We start from the raw sequence: 23,582 nt of genomic DNA on the forward strand, positions 1-23,582 counted from the left end.
GGCATCTCGATAGGACTTTAAAAAATAGCCTAAGCAAAAAAATCACAAGTACGAGATTTTTCCGTCCTAAATTACTTAAATACACAACGTTTCTCGACACGATTAAACGATATAATAAGCACACATCACAATAAAAACAAGAAAAAGGAAAAAACTTACAAAAATCCCAGCATAACGGCAACCCGTAGGTATTTATAGCGACTAAACTACTTTGGGGATAAAACAAATAAAAAAAAGGGGATAGTATTACGACCTAGCCCAGCTATACGGCCTAGAACCTACCCTACGGCACGGCCCTACGATACCCCGAAACCTTTACATAAAGACCCAGCGTAATCCGAAGCCCCACTAGTCAGCGAAACCCCACCAGTCATTACGACCCCACTAGTTAGTAAGGCTAATTACAACGATAACCAACACTACGAATTAAACAGTACGAATTAAATAGCACGAACTGGACAGCACGAGTTAAACAATACGAACTAAACAGCCAGGAAAAAACAAGCTACAATAGGATAATATTAATTACGTAAAAAATAAAATACGCGCAACGACTCTTAGGATCGCGACAAAAACTAAAAAGTCAGCTCGACAGGATCTCGTAAAAACTACGAAATCCCCGAAATCTAGGGAAATTAGTAAAGGAAAAGTTGGATATATAACGATAAACATTCCCTATATATTTTATATAAACACTTTCTATTTTAATAATTAATCTAAGCATTAATCTAACCCATTAATAAGGTAAACAGCCTTAACGACCCTATTATAAATACCCTCAAGTCTACGCACCTCAATCATTTTTATTCCTACGGCTATTACACATTATATCGATAAAAGTAAACTTCTATCGCACATTCAGATACTCTCTCGTATTACCAAACATAAAACCCCAGTACGTCTTACTAGGTTTCCTTTGGAACCCAGATAGCGTTCGTTACACTTAATAGGACGTATTAACGAAATTTAGTGAAATTTACCACAACGCGGTGATCTTTTACTAGTGTTTTCTACTTTTAACCTTTTTATCTTAGTTTTCTTCCTCGAATCCTTACTATAGTTTACCTTTTCCACTAACTGCTTAAGTTTATTTAAAAATAACTTATTTACTTTAAAACGTAATTAGGGTGCTTAAATACTTTTAAGTTATAATTATACTTAAGCGTTTATATTATATCCTTTATATAAGATATAACCCTTATTAACTACCCCCCCTTTACTAACCCCTTTAAAATAAATATAAAAATTAATAATAATAGTAATAAATAAGTTAATTAAGTAACACACACTGCATTTTAAGGTCTATTTCGGCTTGTACACACTATAATAAAATTACCCTCACCACTAGCTCGATTTGCATTAATTTTCACCACCTCACCGGCGCCCCTTTTCGGCCTTTTCTTTAGCCTTCCTTCTTTAACGTCCTTTTAAACCTCCCTAATGTTTACCATATAAACAAAGCTCTTATTAGGGTCCTTATCGACCTTCCTCCTTTTTTAAGCCTTTATTTTCTTTAAATCTACCTTTAAACCGGCCTTTTCCTACTTTAACCGGCCGATTTAAGCCGTTAAATTATTAACACTCTTATCGAGCTTCTTTCACAGTAACCTTTTAATTAAATCACCGGTGGTAACCTCTACACTAAGCATCGCAGCCCTTAAATTTTTAACCTGCCGGCTATTTTTCGGCGTCTCGATCCTTTCAGCCTTCGATTCGGCCGGCTAGCGCGCATCCTCGGTAGTAATAGTTTCGTCGATAGCTCGCACTATATTAAAACGCCGGAGCTTATTATTTATCGGCTTTTTAATATTAAAAAGGTAAATACTAATTGCTGCTCATTTATTAGTAATAACTTTAAAAATGAAAACTATTTTACGTACTTTAACTTAGGCTCGAAAGAAGTCCCCTTTCTTAATATAGCTATTATTAATAATAGCGTATACTAAGTCGAGCTCCTTTCGAAACCTCTTTTTAAGACCCTAAAACAGCTAACATTTAAGGGCTAAAACACATAAGAGCTATATAGTAATAAATAAAAGAGCTACACCTTAACCTTTAACGCCGCTAATATAAAGTTATCGTCGATATAATTTCTATATTTATTAAGAATTAAAAGCCTCTATTAATTAAGGTTATTAAGCTTCGTTAAAAAAATAAAGATTTTTTTCAACTATTTTAAGGTTATAGGATTAAAAATTTATCCTTTTAATAACGCTTTAAAAGCTTAATTCTTATATTCGTAATTAACCTCGTTCTCCTTTTAAAAAAACTATTATTATTAAATTAATTAATTTTTAAATATAATTAAAGGCGGTAAAATATTATTAATAATATTAATACACTTTAAAATAATTATTTACTCGCGATTAGCCGAGTCGTTCCGTATTAAACTTTAATAGGCGGTAAGTTCGATTATTATAATACCCTTTTTTATTATTATCGTAGTTCTTATTTTATCGGCGTTAAATTTAAATCGAGGGGGTATACTATTAATAATAACAGTATTAAGCCGATTAAAAAACCTTCGCATAGCCCCGTTTAATATATATATAAAACGCCGGAAATTTATCGCTTTAACACGCACGGTCTTAAAAGCTAAATAACGTTTTAAAAAACGGTACACTTATCGTTTACTAATAAAATAATCGACCCCTTTTATAAAAAGGATACGCTAAACATATATACGAAATAGCCGGTACGTTAATACGTAACCTAAACTAATTTAAAAAAAGCTTATTTAATTAAAAAAGTCTCTTCGATAAGGGTAAAAAGTTAAAAGGCTTTATACTTCTCTTTTTCGAAAGTTAACCCCTAAATCGGTTACAAAAGGTGCCCCTATTAACGTTATAGTTTTTAGCCGCACGGTTAATACTTTCGCCGGCTAACACAGCCTAAACCGCCTACGCAATACGAGCTTCTTTAATTATATTAATAGTAGTAAAAAAAGGAAAAAAAAGGAAGAGATTAATCTACTTTAATTGGGAAACGAGTAAAATTTAACCCCCTTTATATACTGTTATTATTGCTTAGGGGCTCTAGAATCATCTGAAATCAGGAGGGGTCAATCAGAGGGGGGGCAGCCAGTAGGGGTTGCATCTTAACCCGTAAAACGGCGCATTTATTCTTTACACCGCTGGTTTCGATGCGTTTCATGACTTGCAACTCAGTCGTGTTCTTGTCAGTCTCAAAAGTAGACAATTGCATTCCATTGATATATATGTTCATAGCAACCAGCAATGTCATGAATCAACATGCTTTTGTCGCCGCCTCGTTTTCCTCTCGTACGCCACAACTTGTGCGCCTTTCATTAGTGACACCAGCATTTCCATCTATTCTGTCCCCCGTCTTCGTTCCACCTTGCACATAACATTCCTAGTCCGATGAAACCAGCCCCCGCAAACCTCCCAGTCCTCGACCAGCAGCTCGAAGTCGAACTCCGTCAGGATCGTCGGCAGCAGCTTGTACATCTCGATCTCGCTGAGGCGCCGCCCGATGCAGACCCGCGGACCTTGCCCGAACTGCAGCATGGCCCGGCCCATTTTTTTGACCTCGCTGGGGTCGCGGTCTAGGCAGCTTGCGGGCCTCGCTGTAGCGTATGGGCCACGAGAGTCTCCCCTGGGCGAGTGCGGCCTCAATCTACCGCCGCAGCCTCGCCAGGGAGGCTGGGTGCTTGTGCAGATGGTAGAAGACGCTCGACAGCGCCGTCGCCGTCGTGTCGCTCCCCGCCCAGATGACGCCCCAGACCTCGGTCGCGACGTCAGCGACGGTCCAATTGCCCTCCTTACCTCTTTCCCTCACAATATTCAGTAAGCCGGTCAGGATGTCCTCCGTCGGGGTGCTCCTCGCCCTTTTGCATAGCCTCCCAGCGCGCGTTCGCCGATTTGTTGGCCTGCTTCGTCACATCCAGCATCCCGCGGACCCCGTCACGGCTGCTCCGAAACAGCATCATGCCAGCGAAGTAGGGCACTTTGAGGAACCACGGGATATACATGAGCGACGCCCCGGTATCCGGCATCACGCCCATCAAGTGACACCAGTCATTGTCATCGCGCCCGTCGCGAACCATGACGAACCCATCCTCGTGGCCGTGGAAGATCTCGCCAACGACGTCAAACTCATACCGCTCCATCCACAGGCTCATCTCCGTCGCATCCGTTTCCCCTCCCTCCATCCCTTTTCCTTCACCTATCCAATCAGATACTGCGACGTCGCAATCCCAGGATCGGCAATGGGAGCGGTAGCATCCAGAACGCGGCAATTGGGTTAAAACGAGTTAAATACAGTAGCATTGAAAACAACCAGCTAAGCTCGTGTTTACGTGAGATATGCATATTGTTCAAAGATTGTAGGATCCCTGAATGAAGTCGGATTTGACGAGAAAGCGTGTTAGCGGAAAGGAAAAAGTCATTTAGCATGGATCATCAGCATCGAGAGGCGGAGCGCCATGTTTCTGTTTCCTATACGCATGCTGCAGCTTGCCATTGAGACATCTTCGGGCCATGGCAGTGTCGCTCCTTGCATTTTTTTCAGCTCAAGAGCTAGTACACAGAGTAAAAACGCCAATAGGGATGAGTTGTGGCATCACACGAGCCGAATGTACACACATGTCAACATAAAACGGATAATCCTCGCACACCCTAAATCTCAACCCCCAACGCCTCGTAAATCGCCCTAATGTACGCCGTCGACGCCGGATTCCCCAACATACTCGTCGACCGTAGATTCATCGCATACGTAATAGTGAGCCCGCGGTCGACATCCATAATGCCCAGCGACCCGCCCGAGCCGCCCCAGTACGCGATCCGCCCCGCCGGCAGCCGGTCGTCCACCCACGTCTTCTCCCTGCCCCCGTCGGCGTCCCCGCGCAGCGCGTACCCGATGCCGAACCGGATGGTCTGGCCGACGGCGAGGTCGGGGCCGTAGGACTGCTCCTCGAAGATGAGGTCTACCGTCGGTTTGGAGAGGAGGTACTTCTTCTCCTCCTGGTCCTCGTTGTCGTCGTTGTTGAAGCCGGCGAGGGTGATGTTCGACAAGATCGCATTCAACCCCCGCGCATTCCCGACCCCATTCGACGCCCCCACCTCCCCCTCCCGCCACGCCCGCGTCCGTCCGAAGTCAGGCGGCATCGCCGGGTTCGCAATCGCCTTCACGAACAGCGGGCCCGGCTCGAACCCCGGCGGCAGCCCGCCCCCTCCACCCCCGCTACTCGAGGGAGGAGGGGCGACGAACTCGGCCATGCGCCCCTCGTCCTCCGCGCGCAGCCCGATCTGGAAATCCGCCCCGAGCGGCGCTGCAATTTCCCGCGCGACGAACTCCTTCAACCGCGTCCCGCCCGCCACGCGCCGCACCACCTCGCCGAGCAGGTGCCCGTAGTTCCACGCATGGTACGCCGACGCCGTCCCCGGCACCCACCAAGGGGCTTGCCCCGCGAGCCGCGCCGTCGCGTCCGAGTCGCGGTCGCAGACCTCCTCCACCGAGATCGGCCCCTCCCAGCCCGCGACGCCCGAAGTGTGCGCCAGCAAGTGCCGAATCTCGACCTCCTCCTTGCCGTTCGCCGCGAACTCGGGCCAGTACTTACAGACTTTATCGTGGACGGACGCGATGGCGCCGCGGTCGACGAGCAGGAGCACCGCGAGGGCGGACACGGTCTTGGTGCTGGACGCGAGGGGCACGACGGTGTCGCGCTCCCAGGCGCGCGTGCGCGCGGCGTCGGCGTGGCCGCCGTAGAGGTCGAGGATGGTCTCGCCCGCGAGGTTCACGGTCAGGGAGGCGCCGAGCTCCGCGCCCGAGTCGAGGAAGGATTGGAAGAGGGTGCGGACTTTGGCGAAGCGGGGGTCGCAGGTTCCTTGGGCTTGTGCCATGTTTGATGTTCGTGTTGTTCACAATTGAGTTTCGGTGATGGGTTCAAGGGTAGCAGTACGATGGTAGTCTGGTTGCTATCGCCCTGGATCAACGACACTTGAAGGTTAGAGAATCGGAGTGGTCTTTATACCACTCGCAATGAATGGCATTTCTGAAGAAAGCACCATATTCGGCTCTGGCGGAGCTGACCTGCGGTCACGATTGAGTCAGCCGGCCGGGCTAGTTTCCCGCCCTCGTTGCACCAAAACCGACGGCGTGGACGCCACTACACTACTAAAAGGGGACGACCAATCAGGAATTACCAAATCCGAGCCAATCATCGTGCACCATATTCGAGCACACCAATCAGACTTGTAGCTTCAGATCCCTACAGAACGGTTCTGGATGGGTGTGACGATGACTGACATCCTCTGTGGCACTGGGTTCTGCCCCCAACAAGGCCTCAACTCACGTAAGGCGTGCAGTGGTGCTAGGGGATGTCGTATATTCTTGGCCAACCTAATGAAACTTCCGACCAATAAGTGTCCAGTTATCCCGAACGATCGAATTAGCTTAAAAACAAGGGTATCTCTCGTCCCAAGGCGGTAAGGGTCGAAAAACTTAAGAACCGGCGACCGAACAAGCAGAGATCATTGTGAGATACTCCTGGCTCATCATTCACTCAACCGTCGAGACCAAGACCAACATCAATACATCAAATGACACTTTCTTATGCATTATCTATACTGGTATACAGAAGGATAGCCAACGTCCTGCTATATGCAACCGAGTCCAATCGGGACTCGTGACTCCAAAATGCAGTACAAACACCAATTCAGAAACCCATCCGAATGCTTTACAGGTTCTTGGAAGCCCAGCCCAGCTTAGGGGTAGAGCCGCCGTTGAACACCACGAAAGCCGCCTTGAGCGCAACATCACCAAAAATGTTGACACCGATGCTGGAGCTGGACTGCAGTCCACCAAAGCACTGGCTGGAGCCCGAGGAAATCTGGCCGAAGTTCATGAACTCGCCGGGGATGGTGATACGGGCGTTGCCGACACCGAAGGTGAAGTCGGGCGCGGTGGCGGAGCAGGGGTAGACGTAGCCACCGGCTGAGTTGGAGTTCTGCGAGCCGCTGATCTTGCCGTAGTAGGCCTTGACGACACTGGTGGGCAGGTACAGCAGGGTGGTACCGGTGTCGGCAATGCCCTGGATGCTGGAGGAGCTGAAGGAGCCGGAGCCGACCTGGTAACCGGATGAGGTGAAGCCCCAGAAGCCCTGGCTGTTGTCGACGTTGACGTAGGTGATGGAACCGGTGTAGGCGTTGTTGTCAATGTAGCCGAAGTTGTACTTGCCGGCTAAGCGGGTGGCGCAATTAGAGTTAGCACATCTGAGTGAGCAGCCAAAGCTTCGCATTCCAGCACCCGGCTAAGAATAGGGAGGAAAATAAAGTTAGAGTGCTTACAGGCTTGGTGCTTCAGGTCAGCAGTGAACAGAGGTTGCGCGAGGGAGCTCTTGGCATTGTCGAAGAAAGTTTGCTGCTGCTGAGGGGAGACGGTGTTCAGGCTGCTGAAGGCAAGGCCAACGAGACCGTCGATGGAGCTGTCCGACGAGAAGGAGTCGGACACCTGCTGGGCCGCCTCGACGGCCTGGTTGTTGACCACGAGGCCGCCGATGTTCACCTTGTCGGTGAAGACGTTGCCGCTGGAAGAGCTTCCGTCCCCGTACGAGATGTCCCAGGTGTAGCCGTTTAGCTGCTTCGAGGTGCTGCTGGAGCCGGGCGTGTAGATCGCCTGCCCATTGCGCTGGGACCGGGGAGTCTCGCTGCTGAAGACCCACAAGTCCGATGAGCCCGTATCGAAGTCCAGGTCGAGCTTCTGCGCGGGGGTGCCAATCGAGACGGGGCTGGAGTAGGCGCCATCCGACTCGTCGATGGGGTTGGCGGCGACGGAACCCTGGTCGCGAGTCTGGAGGAGGGTCCCGGTGATGTTGGCGACGGCAGCAACAAGCTCATCGGAGGGCTTGGCGCCGTACTTGAGGTGGGCCTTGTAGACGGACAGAGCGCCGTTGAACTTGTAGTGAGGCTTGCGCGTCTGTATCGAGGCCATGCCGGGGCCGGCGTTGCCCATGACGGTGCCGATTCTGGTGTTGGGAGGGACGGCAGCAGCAAGGCCGGCCTGGGCGAAAGACGCCGCCAGCAAGGCGTGGGTGAAGGCGTTCATCTTGGCGGAGTTGGAGTTGGAAGTTGGGAATTAGAAAGTAAAGGGGAATGTATTAATCAACCAATTAGGCCAAGGTGTCAGGCGGCGCAATCAAGCTCAGGGACGCAGGAGGCTTGCTGTGGGTGCTGGGTGAAGCACGATATGGAGAGGGAGGGAGACGTGATGTTTATATAAGCTTCTGGGTTTGGTGTTGGTCGTCATCCCATCCCGAGGCGTGCGCTTGCTTTCGTGGCCTCCATCTCATCTCTTCCGCAGGAGGCCGTCGTGACGATCACATGTGGGCGTAGCGTCGAAAGAGGAAGTTGAGCTCAGTCCCGCCCTGCCGTGGCCGATAAGCCCACATGAGCCATGTCGCATTGATAGGCTCTGCTGTCCCAGGTCACCAGGAAGATGGGATCGTAAGGTCGCTGATGGGACGGGTCTCGGTAGAGGATGCTACCTGGTGCGGGCAGTGACCTGTCGAAGAGGCATGTCGAGACTGGCACTGGTCGATGGCTGCATGCGCGCCCGAGCCACTCCATCGCCGAGCTTCCGTTTTAGTCTGGCCCGGAACCTTGAGCGACTAGCACCGGACGAAATGCCATGCAAGTGCCGCAATGCCACTGGAGGAGTATTGGGGCAGATTGCAACCTTGAACAGCAGGGCTAGCAGGGCCAGAAGCTCAAGTCGGATGGAGTGCCATCGTCTGAGTGGTGGGTGGAGGCTCAACTGATTTCCAGCGCCTTGATGGGCATTTCTTTTTTCTGCAACAGGTTGGTGGCGCTAGAGGCGGCCTGCGGGCTTAGGCATAAACATGCCTGTGCCGACCTGCCTATACGCGTTAGTCGGCGTGTTACGCTGTTGCGCCCTAGTGCTCGCATTGGCCAGAGGACGCAACCTCCAGGGCGACCCTGGAGGCGATCCTAAAAGCTTAGATCCAACGGATGGCCTGTTTGGCCATCTGCCCTCATCTCGGCTGCTGCCGCGCATCGGCTGGACAGTTTGAGGTCTCGGACATGTTGCCAGAGGAGGAATGCGCATGTTCAGAGGTGACGGGCGCGACATGTCATGCTTGCGTGCATGGTTTGCGGCATTGCGACAAGTGACTGTCGGTCTTAGAAATGGGAAAAGTAAGCAAGCAAGTAGACTCGGGAAGTGATAAGACGACAGCCGTCACTGCTGCCATGGGCCATGGCGTCATGTCCCGTTGCCTTAGCAAGGCGAGCGCCACTGCCACGCCAGGCACGGGCACGCCTAGGCCGGCATCCGATCTCTTTCGTGACGGAGGCTTTCCGCCATGTTCGCGTTAGAAGCCGAAGCCCCGATTCTTTTCTGAGGTGCAAGTAGCACTTGGGTTGGAAGGATGGTCGTTCAGGCGATCCATTCTTTGCCTGCGTGGTGGTGTGAACTGGGCAGTGGCAGCTGCAGCCAAGAGGTGCTTGATCACGACAAGCTTTCTCGATCGCGATAAGCGGCACCCGAGTGAGTGTGTGCTGCAGGGAAGACGATAAGAACCAAGACCTCGGCGTATTGGTGGGTTGCATACAACGTCGGCTGCCTCTACAATGCCAGCCGCACCTATGTCGCTAGAGATGGAATATGCAATGCAACCCAACATGAGTCTTGCATGAGCCCGAAATTGGCCTCAAAGTCGGAAATTTGGATTGATGCGAGCGCCAAGATCGGCCTATTGAAAGTTAGAATTCAAACTGCCAGGCTACCATCCAGTATGTGACTAACTGACTCGGAGTGGGGGCCCCTGCCAGCGACTGCCCTAACCTAGGTTAACTGCTTGAGCGTCCCGCAGGCATCGTCCCAGCTGCTAACGCCTGGCGTCTGATTGGCTGGGCACGACACATTCAGGGGCAATTGGGCACGTTTTGGTCTTCGCTCACCTGCTATATTGGGATCGGTATATGGATTCCGCATAGTCGGCCTAGCGCTATCAATGGCGCAATGGTCTAGTGCATTGCTGTGTTATATCCAAACAGCGATGGGTATTGGACATGGCCAGGCCACTCAGCTTTCCTTTTCCAACCGATTCAGTCGCATCGTGAATGCGCACAGTAACCTATAAGAGAAGGTGGGATAGCAAGCAGATTTCTTTTCATCCAGCAAGGTATTGCTGGCGCCGCAGAGCCACCGAATCTCACCCGAACAGCAAACCTCACTACCATGCCAGCTTCGGCTTTCCTGAAGTTTAGCTCCCAAGGCATTCACGTTCCGCCTGTGTGCAAAATTCACGAATGGCATCGTGTGGCAGCATGGACAGAGGAAATAAAGCTCTGATATCGGATTATTTGAGAGAGTGGATAAGTTCTAATGAACCAAGCCGACCCCATTCCACAGGGATACACTCGTTTGTGTGAATATCTAAACCAGCTGGGAAGCGTCCAGTGACATACTTTTCGTACAATGGATTTTTGGGGCCTGCGGGAGAGAGGGGGAAAAGATAATGTAACGACTGTGACAGAAAGGTAGTAATAAAATCCATGGGGAAAAAAAAAAGAAAAAGAAAAAGAACCAACGCCCAACAAGGCTTGTGGAAGCCATCGTCCACCCCCTTAAGCCTTTCTTCTACGATTGAGTTCCCTGTCTTGGATTGTCCAGTCCCGTCGCGCCACCCCCGAGATATCACGTTTTATTCCCACCACCCTGCTTACTCGACTAGCGGCAGTCGCTTTCGCAGAGTCGCCCATAGACTCAGTTGTGGCCATATGCAGTAACTGCAGAGGAAGGGAACGATTTCCCCTCGAAGTATCCATCAAGCATGCCCTTGAACGACTTCAGTGTGGCGTCAATATGCTGTTCAGTCGAGACGTAAGCCGGCGAGAATATGACATGGTCGCCGTGGGTATAATGCTGCGCGTCTGCGGTTTTTGTTCACGACCCCGGGTAGACATCCAGGCCCGGAACCTTCAGATCGCTCGCGTCCGGTACTCGGCAGTGCTTGACGAAATTCGTCAGGAAAGAGTACCGGGGGTGGAAGGGCTCCTTGCGTTTCTTGTCCTTCACGAGCTCCACGCCCCAGAATAGACCTTGGCCACGGACGTCGCCGACGTGCGGAGACGTTTTCATGATCTCCTGCAGTCCCTTCCTGAGCTGCTCGCCTCGCTCGCGGATGTTGCCGAGCTTCTGTGGCACGATCTCCTGGACCGCGGCGGCGGCGGCGCAGACGGCTGCGTGGGCCTGGTATGTGTGCCCATGAGAGAACTCTCGTAGTTCTCTGTCAATGTGTCTGTTTCCCCTGTCAGCTGACGGTCTTCTGTGACTAAAAGCTAAAAAGTGTGTGCGTGCTTATAGTACTCACCGGATTGCGTCCACAACCTTTGCATTTGCCAGGATGGCTGAAGCAGGTTGGATGCCGGCCCCGCGAGTTTTGCCTACGATCATGATGTCCGGCGCCAAGTTGGTGATATTGGGCAGAGGAGCTTCCCCATCTGCCGATGGATCGACACGGTCGCTGACCTCATCTTGGTTTCTGAACTCCTCGTCGAAATAATGCCAAGCATTGGCGTATCCAATATGGCCCAAGCCACACATGATCTCGTCATACACGAGGAGAATGTCGTACTTTTTGCACACCTTTTTTTTACCTTCCTTAGATATCTAACGCTAGGAGGCTGGCACCCGAGGGCCTATGATAATAACCATTAGACAAGATGCAAAGGAAGGAATCGTGATTTTCTGGATATCGACTCACTGCCCCTGACACCGTCTCGATGACGAACGCAGCAACCTTCTTCTGCTCCCTTTGTTCAACACGGTTGATCATCTCGACGAGTTCGCGTACCAATCGGTCATCGTACTCGTCATCAGTTTCCGTTCTGTTGGCTCCGCCCCTTTTGACGGTCTGTCTGTCCCGGTATGGGTAGTACCGATTGACCTTGTACAGATTATCCGTGCTGAGAAGTCCACCAAAGTTCTCCTGGCGGGCGGGGAAGTGACTGAGCGAGAGGGCCTGCACCGTGTTTCCGTGGTAGGAACTTGTTCTGGTGATGAAGCAGGCTTTCTCCTTAACGTCACCTGGAGTTTCTACGGCTTTTCCCTTGCTCTCCGCGATCTTCTTCCGCCCGTTCCAATACTGCCATGCCAGCTTTACCATGGCGTCGCACACTTCCGAACCTTGTGATCATGTTAGTTGAGGGTTCGCATAGGCAAGAGTTACAATGGGAATTTACCGGAATTGAGCACCATCACCTTCAACATCTTCTCTTCCTCTTTCAAGGTTGGGGCCGGGGTGTTCGCGTTGGCTACCAGGACGTCCGTCAACTTCTGGGGGACTTCCGACGTGTAGGCGTAGTGCATAAAGTAGGACCCATTGATGACTTGCTCGATAAGAGCAAGCACCACCTGCCCGTACTCGCTGAAGGAAGACTTTTTGGCTTGCATCCTCTTCAGTACCCCTCGAAGATCATGCAGCTCCGGCGCGTTGTCTACCCAGCCATTGCCGAAGCAGCTGACAGCTGCTCCGCCGCAAGCGTCGAGGATCTCATGGGGCTCGGTCTGAGTCTTGTCCTTCCAATACGCAACTTCAAGGGACAGTCCCTTGCCTTTGGTAGCTGGGATGAGTGGGCTATCATCGTCCAGGCTCCCGAGATCAGAAAGATGTTGTTTGAGGCCTTGGATGACAGACATGTTGGCTACTAATGCTATAAATTTATCAAACAAAACCTTTCCTATATCTTGCGAGTTGTTGAAGTGTAGATCCTCAGATTGTGCGGGATTCAAGATAAGTTCCACAGCTCCTATATGTACTTGGTGAGAGCTAGACCTAAATCCAAGATACCAAAGATTGCCGAAAACTGCATGTCGTAGATCCAACCAACCTTGGATCTCATTCCCCATTCCTGTCAAACATATCACACCATTCCCAGCTACCCGGTTAAGATTGCAGTTACATCGCGGTCAAACTTTCGAAGACAAAGGGAATCGGGCATGAATCTGTGTGTTGGTCGGCATCCCGGCCCCTTTTCCTTTGTTTGCCTCCGGACGAGGGATGGGCAAACACCGATCCAGATCGGAGATTCGGAAGTGAGCCATCACCCAAACCAACAACATCTACGATTCCCGATACCAAACCCGGTCATGTTTGCTACCCGCACTTGGGGCACGAAATCGGGCATGAGGAACGTACCCCGGCAGTTCTTCATTACTTACACTATAGCAAGCACCATAATCTTGTCATTGGTATGTGACCCGAAGGAGTCTGGGTTCGAAACTACCAGTCTAGTATTCGTGGCATCGACTCTAATACATGTCGTGAAGCTGACATGCTGCTGTCTTCTAAGGAATTCCATGAACTAATGGTGCTCCAGAGTTTCAGTCAGATATGCGATTACATCTTAAGCATCAAACATCACCGCTCCCATCCTTTTCCTCCCCAATCACATTCCCATCCCCCTTCCCATTCCCCCCTACCATCCCCCTTCCCCTTCCTCTCCCTCGCCCTAACCCTCTCCCCCTCCGCCTCCGCCTCCGCCTTCCCCTTCCTCCTCCTCAACTCCGCACAAAACCGCGACCCCGCCCGGATCCGCTCCCCCTTCCAAATAAACACAAACGGCACCCCGCACATGACCGCGCTCAGCCCCGCGAGCACGCTGCACGCCCCCGCCACCCCCAACCGCCCCCCAAACATCGGCCCCGTCGCCAGCGGCAGCACCACCGCCACCAGCGACCGCGACGCCGACGCCGCCGCGTTGGCCGACGCCGCGAACCGCTCGTACGCGTCCGTCAGGTAGTTGAGGAGCGCCATGAAGATCAGCATCCAGCCCAGCCCGAACGGCACCCCCCGCCAGCATCGGCACCCAGAACGGCACGCCCGCCGCGGGGCGCGCCGACCAGCCGAGCCACAACAGGGCGACCACGAAGAGGGGCCCGCCCAGGCACGCGAGCGGGACCCGGCGGTACTCTTCCTGCCTCGCCCAGGCCTTGCCCGTCTTCTGCGCGCGCTGCAGCACGTGGTCGTACGCGAAGAAGATGGGGAGGCCCAGCACGCAGCCGCCGCCGATGGGCAGGAAGCAGAGGCCCGTCACGCCGGGCGACAACCCATAGAGGCCCTGGAAGATGCGCGGGAAGGCCTGGAAGGACATGTAGAAGATGGCGTAGACGAGGGCCAGGTACATGCAGACGCTGCTGACGATGAGCTCGGTCAGGATCATGCGCATGGGCCGCGTCAGGACGACGGTCACGAGCTGCTTCAGGTCGCGGTCCTCGAGATCGGCGGCGGCGTAGACGTGGGACTCGGGCTTCTGCTTGCGGAGGGCGGCGGCCTTGCGCGCCAGGAGCACGGGAGCGTACGTTTCCGGCAGGAAGATGACCGGAATGAAGGTTAGGCCCGCGTAGATGAGTGCGATCCAGAAGGTCCAACGCCAGCCAATCGACGTGGAGCAAAACCCCTGCGTGAACAATCGATTAGCTTCGCCCTATTGAGGGATCAGGCTCGGTCCAAGATGACTCCCAACTTACGGAGATGATAGGGGCGAAAAGGGGCCCAAACACAGTCGTCTAGCAGCCGACACGTCAGTAACAGTGTATCTCGTGGATGAGGGCGCAGACCAGAAAGAAGTCCCAAGACATACAGCCATAAAATACGCCATCGCGCGGCCTCTAGCCACGGGATCGGCGTAGACGTCCGCAATGATGCCTGCGACGGCCGCGATGGGCGCACTCGCAAACGCGCCGCACAGGAAGCGGAAGACCAGGAACGCCGGCCAGCTCGGCGCCAGCGCGCAGGCCAGGGTCCAGATGGTGAAGATGGAAAACGTGCTGACCACCACGATGCGGCGACCGTACTGTTCACTGAGGGGGCCCCCTGGAGATTAGGTATCGGAGATCGTCAGCCTGGAAAGCCCTCCAACTTCTTCTCGTATTCTGAGAAGGGGGAGTTGCCATGAACATACACATCATAGGTCCGAGCACGAACCCCATCAGGAATGTGGCAATGGGCAACGGCATCTGCCCCTGGGCCGTGACGCCCCACGCCTTGGCCATATAAGGGATGGCCATGCTCGGTAGGGAACTCCCCAGAGTGCTGTTGATGATTAAGACCATGGTGGTGAGAAGCACTCGGTTTCTCTTGATCTGCACCTCACGCATAGAACGTCAGTCAGTTCCTATCCAAGTTCCTGCGACAGTGGCTTGGGGGTAGCCATCATCGTGAGTGCGTACGTGGGACCAGTTGTGCGGGTTCTCCTTGTCGCCTTCCTCCCACGAAATGATCTCTCTATCCGCAAACTGGTTACGGTCTTTCGCTCCACGGCCATTGCTGTCCGGGATGCCATCGTCTGCAGCTTCTTCCCGGTATCGCGCAGCAGCATCTCGACTACTCAGAGACCGCACGAGGTCGGCCAGGTGGCTCCGTCCGACAGGATGGGCCTCGCTTATAGTAGCGTCACTCAACGAGTCTGGTGGGCTGCGAGGCAGGTGCCTGCCGTCTTGTGCTGGTCCGGCATGGATCTCGGGCTTGTCTTTCTCGATATTCTCTCCGTTTGACGCCATCGTGGTCAGTTGGTGTCATAACAATGCTCGATTTCAACACCATTAGACAGCGTCGGTGTCAATCGACGAATGTCGCTGGAACGAGCCGCAAGAGAACTATCAAAGGCGTGGATAGACAAGGAAAGGTATGTTGGGCAGGCAGCCGGGATAGTTCTGGTATGCATCCGCGGATGTCGTATCGCCGCTTTACTGCCCAACGGATCTGCCACCACCCAATCCTGCTGCGGAGGGCCCTTCTGGAGCCGAGTCCGACGCATGAGGTTCGGCAGGGAGGGGGGATCGACGCCCCCAAAGCGGAAACCGTTGCAACCATCCTGCCCAACACGAGGTGCGATTGGGTTATTGCGCGGCTCCCGATTGCTAAGCATCATATGAGCCTCGAGCCAAAGTGGATTCCCAACAGCCGGATCTCCCAGATCAAGATATCCGAGCCAAGTGGTGACGACTGGTCGACGAGGTCCATCCGTTCGGATGGCTGTCATCTCTGGACTGCTACTACTAGTGTTCCCATCGCCTTAGAGTTGAGCCACTGTGCGGTGTCGCTCGTGGTAGCGTCGCGTTTCGGCTTGTTCTTCGGGCTTTCCCCCTCAAATCGGAGGGTATGGGCCGAACCGCGTAATGACCTGGGGCGCTCACTCGCTTCCCCGGTTATGGTGAAGCCAAAGATGTGTGGGAGATAAGGCGGGTATTGTCTGGGCAGCTGGGGTGCCTCGCTAGCGAGAATAGTGGCTACTCCTGGCGGCGGGGGGCAGTAGGCGTTAGGGAGGGGCTACCCCGAGATCCGGGCAGGTCAGAGCACGCAATTCTCCGAGTAAAAGGGTGTGTAGTAGTAGTTGGACATCAGTCTTTCGAGGGTGCGCCGAGAGACTAACATCCAGATCCCGCCACGCATGATGTCAGCGGCCGGCCCTTCTCACTGACAAAAGCCACGATGGAATATCCGGCGTCGACAATGAAGCATTGCGAACATATTCGTATCTAGAATCTTTTCGTATGATAGATAATACAACACGCTTTCGTCGCACAAATGCACATCGTAGTCCTCCCCGCCTCCCCCAAAACCGCCCAATCCACCATCCGCGCCCTCCTGGCCGACCCCCGCGAGCCGACCGTGACAGGCGTGTACCGCGACCCGCGCAGAGCCTCGGCTGAGTTCCGGGAACACCCGCGGTTCAATGCCGTCCAGGGCGACATGGCCGACGCCCAAAGGCTCGACGGCGTTTGCGCGGGCGCCGACGCGGTGGCCACCATCACCCCGCCCCTGCACGCCGAAACGGACCCCATCGTGAAGGCGCGCGAACTGGCCGGCAACGTCAAGCATGCCGTTTCAGCCCGAGAGGGAAAGTCGTCGTCCGTGAAACGTTTGGTCTATGTCTCAAGCGTCGGGGCGCAGTTCCAACGCGGCACGGGCGAGATCAGAACCAACCACGAAGCCGAGCAGTCCCTCCGCAACGCCGCCCCCAAGGTCGTCTTCATGCGCTGCGCCTATTTCATGGAGAACTGGGCTACCGCGCTCGCCACCACCCTGAAAGCCGATCCGCCGTTCTTCTACTCCGTGATCTGCCCTGCCGACTACAAGATCCCCATGGTCTCCGTACGCGACATTGGCCGGATCTGCGCCGCGCAGCTTCTGGCGGCCGGGTCGGTAGCGGTGCCGGGCGATGAGAACCCGTTCATCTTCGACCTCCACGGGCCGGAGAGTTACTCGACGAGGGATGTGCAGGAAGCATTTGAGGACGCGATGGGGAAGCAGGTTGGGGTGGAGTTGGTCCAGGATGATCAGTTGGTCGGATTCTTCGCCCAGGCATTCAAGGAACCGATGGCCAGTCTGTTCGTAGAGATGACGCGGAGTTTCTTGCCAGGTGGTGTCACGGAGAAAGGCATGAATGAGGGCACCCGGATCCGGCGGGGAAAGGACACATTGAGCGAGACTGTGAGAAGGATGTTGGGGAACTAATTCGACCTCGGATTTCTCTGGAAGCTCGCGGAGCGGGGGACGCATTGTCAGCAAGACCTAAGTAGTGGCCACATCTATAGTAGTAAAACATATACCCGATCGGCTCACGCAAACGACGGCGTCAGCGTCCCAGCCCTCCGCCGCGCAACCCGCTCCTCCATCACCTCCCCCGTAAACATGCCCAACCCACCCACAAACCACCCCCTCGTCCCCGCCGGATCCACAATCTCCTCGACCCCAAACGCATTCGCCGTCCTGACCGGACTCATGAGGCCCTCGTACTCCGCCTCCAGCTTCCTATACAGCTCCGCCTTCCCTTCCGTCCCACCCTCCCTCTCCGCCTCCCTCAGCTCGTGCGCGTGCCCGACCTCGATCCCGCCTGTCAGAGGAAGGGACCCCCAGTCCCCGCTCGGCCACGCCACCCGCGTCCGCGGCTCGCGGCAGTCCAGCATCACCCCGCCCGCGACCCCGTACACCCGCCGCGTGATCACACTAAAGACGGGCGTCGTCGTCGAGTAGTACGCCATCGCCAGGTTGACCCCGTGCCGCATCGTCGCCGTGCGCTCCGCCGCCGTGCCGACCGCGTACCCGGGGACGTCGACGAACTGCAGCACCGGCAGGTTCGTGACGTCGCACAGCTTGAGGTGCCGCGTCAGCTTCTGCGACCCCGCCGCGTCCAGCGCGCCGCCCGTCGCGCTCTCGCAGTTGTTCGAGATGATGCCCACCGGGTGGCCCGCCAGCCGGGCGAGGCCGACGATGGCGGTCGTGCCCCAGAGGGACCCGATCTCGAAGAAGGAGCCTTTGTCTACCACCAACTCGATGATCCGGCGGGGGTCGTACATGCGTTCTTTGCGTCGCGGGATAATGGTCTTCAATGCTGCCTCGCGACGGTCCGGGGGATCATCGCTCTGGACAACGGGCGGTACGGAGAACCCCGAGTTCGGGAGGTAGCTAAGGAGTGTCCGGATTTGCTGGAAGGCATGATGCTCGTCGGTCGCAAGATTATCAATCGTCCCATTGCGGCAATGCATGTCCGGGCCTCCGAGCTCGCTCAGCGTCAACCCTTCCTCGAAGGTCGCGCCCTCGACAACCTTGGGGCCGGCGTTGAAGAGGCTGCCGACATTGGCCGCCATGACACTGAAATGGCAGACGGTGACACGCGCAGCTCCCAGTCCTATCGATGGCCCCAGTGCAGCGCCCAGATTCGGGATGCCCAAGTTCAGCTGCTTGACGACATGGCTGAACGCCGGTAGCGGGGGCACATATGAGAACCCATTCTTCCGAATACTCGTGACAGAGCCTCCCCCAGACGAGCCGTCCACCAGCTTCACGATCGGGATGCGTAAAGAGAGCGCGAGCTTCTCGATGTAGTCGGTCTTCTCCCACAGTGCTCCATCCGCATGGCCGGCACGGAGACTGTAGTCGTCCGCCGTGAAGAGGATCTTGCGCTCGTTCAGCTTCCCGAATCCCTGGACGCTGTTGCTGGGCGTGAAGCCTTCGATGGTCTCCTCCTCGCGGGGCTGCTGCTGCTGCTCATCTGGGTCTGCGGCGGAGCTGCTCTCCAGCTTCGTCCTACCCCATCTCACTTCGCCCGTCACGCTGCCGACCTCTTGGAGGCTGCCCTTGTCCAGCAGCGCGTCCACCCGCTCCCAGACCCATAGCTTTCCAGCCTCCTTTTGGCGTCGATAGCCACGGCGCTCTGGGTCGGGAGTGCGGGCAAGTTTGCGCAGACTCTCTAGTTGCCCAAGGCGGTCTGAATAATCTGCCGGAGGACCTGATACGGAGGCCCTCCTCCTCCGCCCTTTCCGTTGTGGTGCCTGTGGCGGTAGTTCGCTTTCTGGTGGTACTTTGCCTCCCAGATGGCCGGCGACCTGTTTCAGCCGGTCGCTTGCCTGTTGTTTGGTGCTTTCATCAGCCCCCATCTTATGCCATGCATGTACTGCCGAATTCGAGATAGCTTGATGGTCCGGATGCGGGCTGGACGATGCCGATTGCAGAGATATAGTGCAGCTTTGTATGCAGAGGTTGTCATAAGGTCCGGAAGTCCGAATTGCTTCCTTTCGCCTACTACTTCCAACCGAGACCCCTAACCTCCTGGCATTGGAAGATCATCAATTGTCTTATGAGAGGACCTTAGCGGCCCTGGTGGCGACCTCGGCAAGTCCTCCAAGCGGCAGATCCCCCGCACTTACAAGCGGCACCGCTCTGGATGCTCTCCGCTAACCCGCTAACCCCCTAACCCCCAGGCCTATGTAGCCGCTAGGACGCGGGACAGGCACCGGCTGCGGGTTGGCCAATTGGCGCTGCATTGCTTTTGCCTGTACATTCTCCCCTAGGGATACTTCTGCAGGGCCGTTGGCCATAGACTGAACAAAGAAGACTTGACCCAAGTCGCACTACTCATCAGCTCTTTTCAGAAGGTGCTTTCTGCTAAGTTCCGCATATAAAAAGTGGTAGGTACGCACTCTGGGATTAGTCTCGTCGTACAGCACTGGGCCCAGCACCGGTGTGAAAGAGGTGTGCGAAAGGTGAATGTCGGTTGGGTCGCAAGCAGTTGCTCAGGGATACTCCTCAGTGCTGCCAACACAGCCACCAACATGAGTTCGCCAGGCTATCCACCTCGACGGAGGATAAAACGACTTCTCGTCGCAAACAGGTATCTCTCCACCTCGCCATAAGGCTATCCATACCTGGGCACCTGCTAAGAGCTTCTGTAGAGGTGAGATTGCCACTCGCATAATCCAAGCCGCCCGCGAGCTCTCCCCCAAATCGAGCCCTTCGCCTTCGTAACTCCCAACGACTGGACCCACGCCCGGTCCCTGGACGCCCGGCACATGCTCGAAGCCCCATCCCCTAGTTCGTACCTGGACATCGCCTTCCTCGTGGAGCTGGTCCGGAAGCGCGGCATCGACGCCGTGCACCCGGGCTACGGCTTCCTCTCGGAATCCGCCGAGTTCAGCCGCCGCATGTGGCACGAAGCCGGCGCCGTCGTCATCGGGCCCGGCTGGCGCATCCTCGAGGAAACAGGCGACAAGCTCGCGGCCAAGGCTCTGGCACAGCGGTGCGGCGTGCCGACGCTGGCGGCGAGCGCGCAGCCCACGGGCAGCATCGCGGATGTTCTGGCGTTCGCGCGACAGGTCGGGTTCCCCATCATGCTGAAAGCCGTCGACGGGGGCGGCGGCAAGGGCATCCGCCTGGTCAGAACCGAAGCGGACCTCGAGGGCGCCACTGCACGCGCCATTGCTGAGAGCCCCTCGCGGCAGATATTTGTTGAGCGGGCCGCCGTCGACGGCTTCCGGCACATCGAAGTGCAGATCATCGGGGACGGGACGGGGAGGGTGCGGCACCTGTGGGAGCGCGAGTGTAGCATCCAGCGGCGGTACCAGAAGGTCGTTGAGCTGGCGCCGAGCACCATAAGCGACCGGAATTTCATGGGTCGCATCATCGACGCGGCGGTACGCATGGCGGAGGCTGTCTCGTACCTCTCGCTGGGCACGTTCGAGTTCCTGGCCAATCCAGATAGCCAGGAATTCTTCTTCCTCGAGGTCAATCCGCGCATCCAGGTCGAGCATACGGTCACTGAGTGCATCACCCACGCGGATCTGGTCAAAACCCAGCTGGACATAGCGCAGGGTGTTGCTCTGGACGCGCTTCCTGCTCTCGCAGTTCTCACATCGTCGGATACAGCCGAGCCCCCCGCAGCTATCGTCTGTACAGTTGCGTTTAACGGCCGAGAATGTCCATAATGACTGGTCGATCAGTATTGGACGGATTCCGAATTTCGCGTTACCAAGCGGTAACGGGATTCGGGTTGACACTCATCTTGTCCCGGGTGCTCCCATGGTCGTTTCCACAGATTTCGACAGCTTGCTCGCCAAGATCATCGTCACCGGTGTCTCCTGGAACGACGTGGTGGCGAAGTGCCGGCGAGCTCTAGAGGATACCCGCATCGACGGGGTCAAGACCAATCTGGATGCCCTGCGTGCCATCGTCGCAAGTCCAGACTTCCCAAACGGGGCTTGCGACACGTCGTGGCTGGAGCGAGAACTGCCGCGGCTCCTGGAAACGGGGAAGAGGATCTCAGAGGATCTAGCCTCGGCCGATTACGGCAGTCGAGATGACGCCTCCCTGTCCGCGGCGGCGCCATCAGGGGGATCCAGCTCCAGCGTCCTCCTCCGCAAGGGCGACGCGTGGGCCCTGAAACTGGCCCCCCAAAACGGCACCATCTCCAAGCAAGCCCCGGCCGAACCGCAAGTCCACCACCTAAAGCTCACCCGCGTCCTCCACAACGAGTTCCCCTCCCTCCTGCGCGCCGAAGTCAAACTATCTCACCCCAGCGCCACCACGCCGCAAACGTTCCTGCTCGAAGCCGCCAGCAGCGCGGCCTCGGCCGGTTCCGTCCTGGCCGAGGGAAAACACCGCCGCGGCAAAGCCGCCGACCCGTCCCACGTCGTCGCGCCGTTCCCGGGCAAGCTGGTCGAGGTCCTGGTGGATGCGGGGGATGTGGTCCGGCCCGGTCACGTCGTCTGCGTCGTGCAGCAGATGAAGATGGAGCTCGAGGTGCGGGCGGCGCGCGCGGGTCGCGTGCGGTGGGTTACGGAGGCGGAGGATGGGGAGGATATTGCGGAAGGGACGCTGATTGCTGAGTTGGAAGAAGCCAGTGATGGCGCAATTGTTGCTGATGGGAATGAGGCGAGAGCAAAGTTGTAAACGCGTTATCGCAACCACCGTTGCTCGGATTGGGTACATTGGCCTAAACGTACGGTTACAAAAGGGTTGGCGAATGGATTAACCAACAAAAGTCCATGTCTATTCCACATCGGATAAATGCATTCCAGTTGGGAGTTGGGACAATTATTCCATCTGCACACGGTCATCGTCAACGAGTAACTGGGTTTGCATTTCAAGTCCACTCTCGCCGCTGTCTGGTATCCAACTATTCAACCCCTCCAGTCTACAATGTGATCCAATGCCCCCTATCGCATAGACATCATAACCCTATCCCCAAGCTCGATAAGAGACGTGTTGATTGCCAACTCCCCTTCGTTCCTCCGACCCCTCCCTGACCGCCTTGTTTAGGCACCTAAATAGGAAGAGGATCGCACCCCTGGCACCCCAAACACTTCCCTTTCGGCACAATCTGCGCAAAGCACCCGATGTAGCAGAGCTTGTTCTCGATGCAGTAGGTCGGCACCACCACCTGGTTGTACGGGAGGCGCGGGTCCGTATCGATGACTAGGCGCTTGGCCTTCTCGAACGCTTCCCGGTTCTCGAGCGAGGGGGCGGGGGTGACGAGGGCTTTGGCACTGCATTCATCGCCAGCGAGGAGGACGTCAAGTCAGTGACCACGGACCCAAAGTATGGGGGAAGCCTCGAGTAGCCCGTTTTGTTGAACTGGTGAAAAGGACACTTACACGATCACCTGGGCCAGAAGGCCGGTGACGAGGAAGGAGATCTGCATTGTAGTGGATTTTGCAATATAGCGTTTCTCCGATTAAGATGGTAACAGACTTAGGTGAAAGAGACACTCTTCGGCGAGGGTCTGGAATACCGAAAGGGAATCTCCCCTGTCCTTATACTCTGGTCCGTCGAAAGAGGTCCTGACTGGTATGTGGGCGGTTGCCAGGGAGGGCAGAATTGATTGGAGTGTCTCGGAAGAGGAATTCTAGTAATCATTTGCAAAATCCGATCAGCCACAATTATTCAGGAATGAGAACAAAAGCAAGATATTGAATCAGGGAGAGATCAGCGCCCTTGCTGTTTGTCCATAAGAGAAGCACCATCCCTCGCTGTTACTATCACAATACCATGCACAAGAACTCACCAGTTAGAAACCCGCGCACTCTGTCGCGGCCATTAATTAACACACAATCCAAGTCCATTTCTATTACCCCCAACGATATTACTGCGCCTAACAAGAATAATAATGCCCGTATAGATATTCGTCGGGTCCGCAATGCGATGCGATGCGATCCATCTACAAACCCCCGGCAGTGTCGCTATACCAAGTACTTGCCCTTTCCCGTGTCCTGATAGTTTGTTCCTTCCCATCCCTTGGTGAAAAGCAAAAGGGTGACTGACC

At 54.8% G+C, this 23,582-nt stretch overlaps 10 protein-coding genes across 10 annotated transcripts; 2 read left to right on the forward strand and 8 right to left on the reverse strand.

The window, feature by feature from the left end:
- Window positions 1-3,329: 3,329 nt before the first annotated feature.
- Window positions 3,330-3,539, reverse strand: PG986_009937 (cytochrome P450; the record flags this gene model as incomplete). The annotated part of the gene is made up of 1 exon (XM_066846159.1): window positions 3,330-3,539. The coding sequence occupies one exon, from the start codon at window positions 3,537-3,539 to the stop codon at window positions 3,330-3,332; it is 210 nt and encodes a 69-aa protein (XP_066698557.1).
- A 97-nt stretch (window positions 3,540-3,636) lies between these two features.
- Window positions 3,637-4,141, reverse strand: PG986_009938 (cytochrome P450; the record flags this gene model as incomplete). Its single annotated transcript, XM_066846160.1, is given in 2 exon segments — window positions 3,637-3,785; window positions 3,799-4,141. 2 exon segments carry the CDS (start codon window positions 4,139-4,141, stop codon window positions 3,637-3,639), a joined length of 492 nt encoding a protein of 163 aa, XP_066698558.1.
- Window positions 4,142-4,637: 496 nt separating this feature from the next.
- Window positions 4,638-5,861, reverse strand: PG986_009939 (beta-lactamase; the record flags this gene model as incomplete). Its single annotated transcript, XM_066846161.1, has 1 exon — window positions 4,638-5,861. The coding sequence occupies one exon, from the start codon at window positions 5,859-5,861 to the stop codon at window positions 4,638-4,640; it is 1,224 nt and encodes a 407-aa protein (XP_066698559.1).
- Window positions 5,862-6,697: 836 nt separating this feature from the next.
- On the reverse strand, window positions 6,698-8,064 carry PG986_009940 (secreted aspartic proteinase precursor; the record flags this gene model as incomplete). The annotated part of the gene is made up of 2 exons (XM_066846162.1): window positions 6,698-7,200; window positions 7,308-8,064. 2 exons carry the CDS (start codon window positions 8,062-8,064, stop codon window positions 6,698-6,700), a joined length of 1,260 nt encoding a protein of 419 aa, XP_066698560.1.
- Window positions 8,065-10,926: 2,862 nt separating this feature from the next.
- On the reverse strand, window positions 10,927-12,681 carry PG986_009941 (aminotransferase- class III; the record flags this gene model as incomplete). Its single annotated transcript, XM_066846163.1, has 4 exons — window positions 10,927-11,308; window positions 11,354-11,628; window positions 11,747-12,168; window positions 12,225-12,681. The coding sequence occupies 4 exons, from the start codon at window positions 12,679-12,681 to the stop codon at window positions 10,927-10,929; spliced, it is 1,536 nt and encodes a 511-aa protein (XP_066698561.1).
- An 812-nt stretch (window positions 12,682-13,493) lies between these two features.
- Window positions 13,494-15,543, reverse strand: PG986_009942 (uncharacterized protein; the record flags this gene model as incomplete). Its single annotated transcript, XM_066846164.1, has 4 exons — window positions 13,494-14,468; window positions 14,625-14,844; window positions 14,969-15,132; window positions 15,214-15,543. The coding sequence occupies 4 exons, from the start codon at window positions 15,541-15,543 to the stop codon at window positions 13,494-13,496; spliced, it is 1,689 nt and encodes a 562-aa protein (XP_066698562.1).
- A 1,027-nt stretch (window positions 15,544-16,570) lies between these two features.
- Window positions 16,571-17,500, forward strand: PG986_009943 (uncharacterized protein; the record flags this gene model as incomplete). The annotated part of the gene is made up of 1 exon (XM_066846165.1): window positions 16,571-17,500. The coding sequence occupies one exon, from the start codon at window positions 16,571-16,573 to the stop codon at window positions 17,498-17,500; it is 930 nt and encodes a 309-aa protein (XP_066698563.1).
- A 104-nt stretch (window positions 17,501-17,604) lies between these two features.
- On the reverse strand, window positions 17,605-19,422 carry PG986_009944 (ClpP/crotonase; the record flags this gene model as incomplete). Its single annotated transcript, XM_066846166.1, has 1 exon — window positions 17,605-19,422. The coding sequence occupies one exon, from the start codon at window positions 19,420-19,422 to the stop codon at window positions 17,605-17,607; it is 1,818 nt and encodes a 605-aa protein (XP_066698564.1).
- Window positions 19,423-20,097: 675 nt separating this feature from the next.
- Window positions 20,098-22,210, forward strand: PG986_009945 (uncharacterized protein; the record flags this gene model as incomplete). The annotated part of the gene is made up of 3 exons (XM_066846167.1): window positions 20,098-20,156; window positions 20,247-21,176; window positions 21,262-22,210. 3 exons carry the CDS (start codon window positions 20,098-20,100, stop codon window positions 22,208-22,210), a joined length of 1,938 nt encoding a protein of 645 aa, XP_066698565.1.
- A 373-nt stretch (window positions 22,211-22,583) lies between these two features.
- Window positions 22,584-22,961, reverse strand: PG986_009946 (uncharacterized protein; the record flags this gene model as incomplete). Its single annotated transcript, XM_066846168.1, has 2 exons — window positions 22,584-22,806; window positions 22,915-22,961. 2 exons carry the CDS (start codon window positions 22,959-22,961, stop codon window positions 22,584-22,586), a joined length of 270 nt encoding a protein of 89 aa, XP_066698566.1.
- Between the last annotated feature and the right edge of the window lie 621 nt (window positions 22,962-23,582).

This window comes from Apiospora aurea (genome assembly GCF_038362705.1).
Source record: "Apiospora aurea strain CBS 24483 chromosome Unknown utg000006l_segment0_segment0, whole genome shotgun sequence".
NCBI lineage: Eukaryota > Fungi > Ascomycota > Sordariomycetes > Amphisphaeriales > Apiosporaceae > Apiospora > Apiospora aurea.